Genomic DNA, 4,039 nt, shown 5'->3' with positions numbered 1-4,039 from the left:
AAGGTATAGATGTGGGTTTCATACGTTCATTAAAATAAAATAATTTTATATATTTATACCTATATAAATATACCGTCACACAGTTATTATCTACATAGTGTTATCGACAGTCATACGATACAGGTATAGTACTTTTATTATTTACAATGAACAAACAAAAAGTTTTATTGGAAAATTTAATAACATCAAAAAAAAATATTAAACGAAAAATAATGGAAATGAAACGTGGTGTTATAGATTCTGAAAACTATTTCCGTGAGGCATTTAAACCAATAATTGAACCATTGAGTACACATGCAAAACAAAATGAAATATGTAACACACAGTCAACTGTACTAGAAAATAAATCAGAAACCTCATGCACTAGTGAAGATGATGCTGATAACGAAATAAATTCACCATTTGAAAATTTTTTAAATAACCGTCCTAAATCAATACGTTATGATAAATCCTATGGTATGCATTATGATAAAAATAGTGATTCATATAAAATAGGAAAACATTCTGTAACTTTTAGTCACGGTAAATTACTGCTGCTTAATAAATATTATAAATTCACACCAGGTTTATGGTCTTTATTATGTGATAAGGAACCAAAAAAAACAACTATAGAAGATATAGAATCTTATTACAATATTTTGAAAACTTCTGGAGTCCATTTAAAAGCAGATGGAAAACCTAGAACCTCAAGGTATCATAAATGGGTGACTGTTGTAAAACCGTTGTATGATCGAATGAAAATGGAGGAAAAACAGTTTAATGAAGAAATAGATAAAATTAATGAGAATACAACTCCACGAATTAACTTAAAATCATTTAACAATACTTTACCTTCTAGTCCTTTTGGCTTATTAAACGCTAAACGTAGAAAAATAACACAAGAAAATGATCCATTTGATTTTAATCAATCAGCAAGCAGTTTTTCACCTTCAGATCGTATGTCTACAGATATGATTAATTTTACTTCATCACCTGATCCTAAGACAGGTAGTGGTTTATATGTTACAGCTAAAGTGTTGAATTCCGTTATTTTATGAAATAACTAGGTAGTTCATGAATTACCTACGAATATTAGTTAAAGTATGAAATAATACATGAAAATTGTACTTTAACTAGTTATTTCATAGAATATCTAGTTATTCTGTACAATTTCAGTTTGATATCCGTTAAAGTATAAAATACATTAAAATTTAAAATATATATTATAATATTTTATTTTACTGAATTATGAATTAATTATAGTTATATTATTTATTTATTTGTACATGTAAGGCTATTATGGCATTTAGAGTTGCACAACACCTCTTTTTTTCTACAAACACATCGCTTTGTGTCACATTTTTTGGTACAAGTGCATTTAAAAAAACCCTGACCAGTTCCCAGTGACTGCGCAGTTGCCGCAGATCTTAATGTAATACTTTCATTTGGAACAGCTTCTACAGCTAACAAATTTTCTGAACATACTGTGAACTGGGATCGAGAGTATAGTTGTTTTAACACTCCTGTAATTATATAATGTTTAAGGTAGGTAACAAATAAATAAAAAATTAAAATAAAAAATAAAAAATTACTTGTATTATTTAAATTTTTCTTACCATCATTGCATCCCAGTTGATAAAACCCATCGTCAGTTAATTTTAAAACAACTGCAATAATTGAACGAGGATCACCCTTTCCTCTATCAACATCGGGAATTTTGATACGCACTGTAGAACCAATATTAGCAACCGCAAATTTAGTATTTGATAAATCTTTCATTCTTTTTGCCTGTTTTTCCAAATTTTCTTTAGCTTTTTTCCTCTCCTTAAAACATTTAATTATTTTTGTAATTACAATATTAAAGCTAATTTAGCTATATAATAGCTATAATATAATATTGACCTACCGTAGCAATATTTAAATGAACTATATCTTTTTCTGTGCCAACTGTTGGTCGATCTACGTCAGTAACGTCATCCTATAAAATATAAATAAATAATTAATTTAAAAATAATAAAAATAATTAATGATTAATTTTTCCTCCTACCGTAGCAATATTTAAATGAACTATATCTTTTTCTGTGCCAACTGTTGGTCGATCTACGTCAGTAACGTCATCCTATAAATAAATACTTAATTAGTCAATTACATTAATACAACTTTAAAGACATGGATGACATATTTATCATAAACTATTGTAAATATATTATTTTTTTTTTTTTTTTTTTATGACATACCATATTATCCAATCGGGTTTCTGTCTCTAGCCCTGAGTTAATAGTTTGTTGACTTACAGCTTCTTCTTCAGATTCCATTTTACGCAAGATAACTTTAGGTAGAAGACTTGAAGATAGTCCAGTTTTTGGTACACTACCAAACATTGCTTCGTATGGACTACGTTTAATTCCGGAATGTAAAGCTTTATTCTTCATAAATTGTACAAACCGAAGGCCTTCACTCCATTTGTTGGTATTATTGCTTTGCATCCACGTAGTCAGCATATTTTCAATATCCTGGTTTGCTCTCTCTACGCTGCCCTGAGATTGGCTATGTCGTGGTTTGCCATGGACAATAGTCAATTCGGGCCACATCTCTTTTAAAGAATTTACAATTTCATTACAAAATTCTCGGCCGTTATCCGATTGCAGTACTGAGGGAGCACCAAATAAACAAAAAATATCCAAAAGAACGTATGCAATCTGTTCAGCTCTTTTACATTTCAAAGGTCTTAAAATACAAAATTTGGTCAGATGGTCCTGATAAACCAAAACAAATTTATACCCTGCGTCAGACTGAGATTGAAAATCAATTAAATCAATTTGGCAACGGCTGTTAAAATCTTCAAACACCATTGGTTTTACAACAATACCTTTTTTTTGACTTTTTTTTTTTTGCTGGCAAGGTATACACAAATCTAAGTATTGCTTAACATCAGATTGAGTAATATTTTTATAACGTTTATTTATTTCATATAACATGCGATCTCTGCCCCCGTGTCCAATAGAAATATGAATTTCATGTAAATAATCAAATATTTCTTCAATCATAACATATAATTTAACATTTTCATTTTGATTACTTACGGGTAGTATTAATTTTTCAATGCCGTTTATTTTTACAATATCGTAATGTTTTTCTAACCAATAGTCACGAGAAGATTCCTTTTTTATTTTCATTTTTCTCACGTCTATCATCAAACTTGCATATTTTTCTTTTGTTAAAACTGCACTATTTGGTTTTAATAAACGATTTTTAACACTAATATAAAACTTTTCTTTCATTAAATCTAATTCATTCATTGTGAACAATATAGTTAATACTTAAAATAATAGTGTAGAGACAAACGAACTAACAGCGAACACGTGTGACTGTAAAACTATTACTAAACTTTAAACCTGTATAATACATGTACCAAATACCAACAACAAAAATCTTATAATAACACGATAAACGATTATCTTATAATAACACGATAAACGTACATTGCGGTCACCGATAATCTTATCTGATTTAATGTGTTATATTAAATTGTTGAAATGTAAAGGTGGGATCACACGGCGCGTTGCGCGTCGCGCGGCGTGTGGAGTGGTATAGCGCGGTACAGTTGACGCGCCGTCTGATTCGTGTTGCGCGGGGTGGCGTTATTTACAATTTGACACATTAACTAAGTGATGCCAGGGAATGCATAAAATAACTAGTTAAAGTATAAACTATATACATTACCTACAAGCTTTAGTTATTTTATAAATTACCTAGTTATTTCATAAACTAACTGATTCAACACTTTAACTGTAACATATATAAAGATGTCTTACCTCAAACCCAATTAGTTTATTATGACGATCCGAATGAGCTAGTAACTAGATTAAATCTTTTGACATCATCGCAAAGTGTTGGTAATACTGGTGTTAATAACGAAATCATATCTATTTTAGAAGAACTGCGTGAGAGAAATATTATAGCATAATGACGACCTTAGAGGGTATAGCTAATGAGCTACATCGACCAGCGAGAAAAATATTTCCTAGACGTAGTGTGGTTACACGGTTTATTGACGACC

General features: G+C 29.8%; 1 protein-coding gene across 3 annotated transcripts; it reads right to left on the bottom strand.

The window, feature by feature from the left end:
- Window positions 1-1,189: 1,189 nt before the first annotated feature.
- Window positions 1,190-3,781, bottom strand: LOC132936941 (KRAB-A domain-containing protein 2-like). Of its 3 annotated transcripts, XM_061003759.1 has the most exons (5): window positions 2,217-3,781; window positions 2,027-2,098; window positions 1,886-1,957; window positions 1,596-1,803; window positions 1,190-1,502 (listed from the first exon to the last, which is right to left on the bottom strand). In XM_061003759.1, the coding sequence occupies exons 1-5, from the start codon at window positions 3,276-3,278 to the stop codon at window positions 1,252-1,254; spliced, it is 1,665 nt and encodes a 554-aa protein (XP_060859742.1). In that variant the 5' UTR covers window positions 3,279-3,781; the 3' UTR covers window positions 1,190-1,251. The 3 variants fall into 3 exon arrangements, with proteins under 3 accessions (XP_060859742.1, XP_060859739.1, XP_060859740.1); XM_061003756.1 differs by having other exon boundaries at window positions 1,190-1,803; XM_061003757.1 differs by having other exon boundaries at window positions 1,190-1,803; window positions 2,274-3,781.
- Window positions 3,782-4,039: the final 258 nt, after the last annotated feature.

The sequence above is a fragment of the Metopolophium dirhodum genome, chromosome 1, assembly GCF_019925205.1.
Source record: "Metopolophium dirhodum isolate CAU chromosome 1, ASM1992520v1, whole genome shotgun sequence".
Taxonomy (NCBI): Eukaryota; Metazoa; Arthropoda; class Insecta; order Hemiptera; family Aphididae; genus Metopolophium; species Metopolophium dirhodum.
This window is presented reverse-complemented; position numbering and strand designations above follow the sequence as displayed.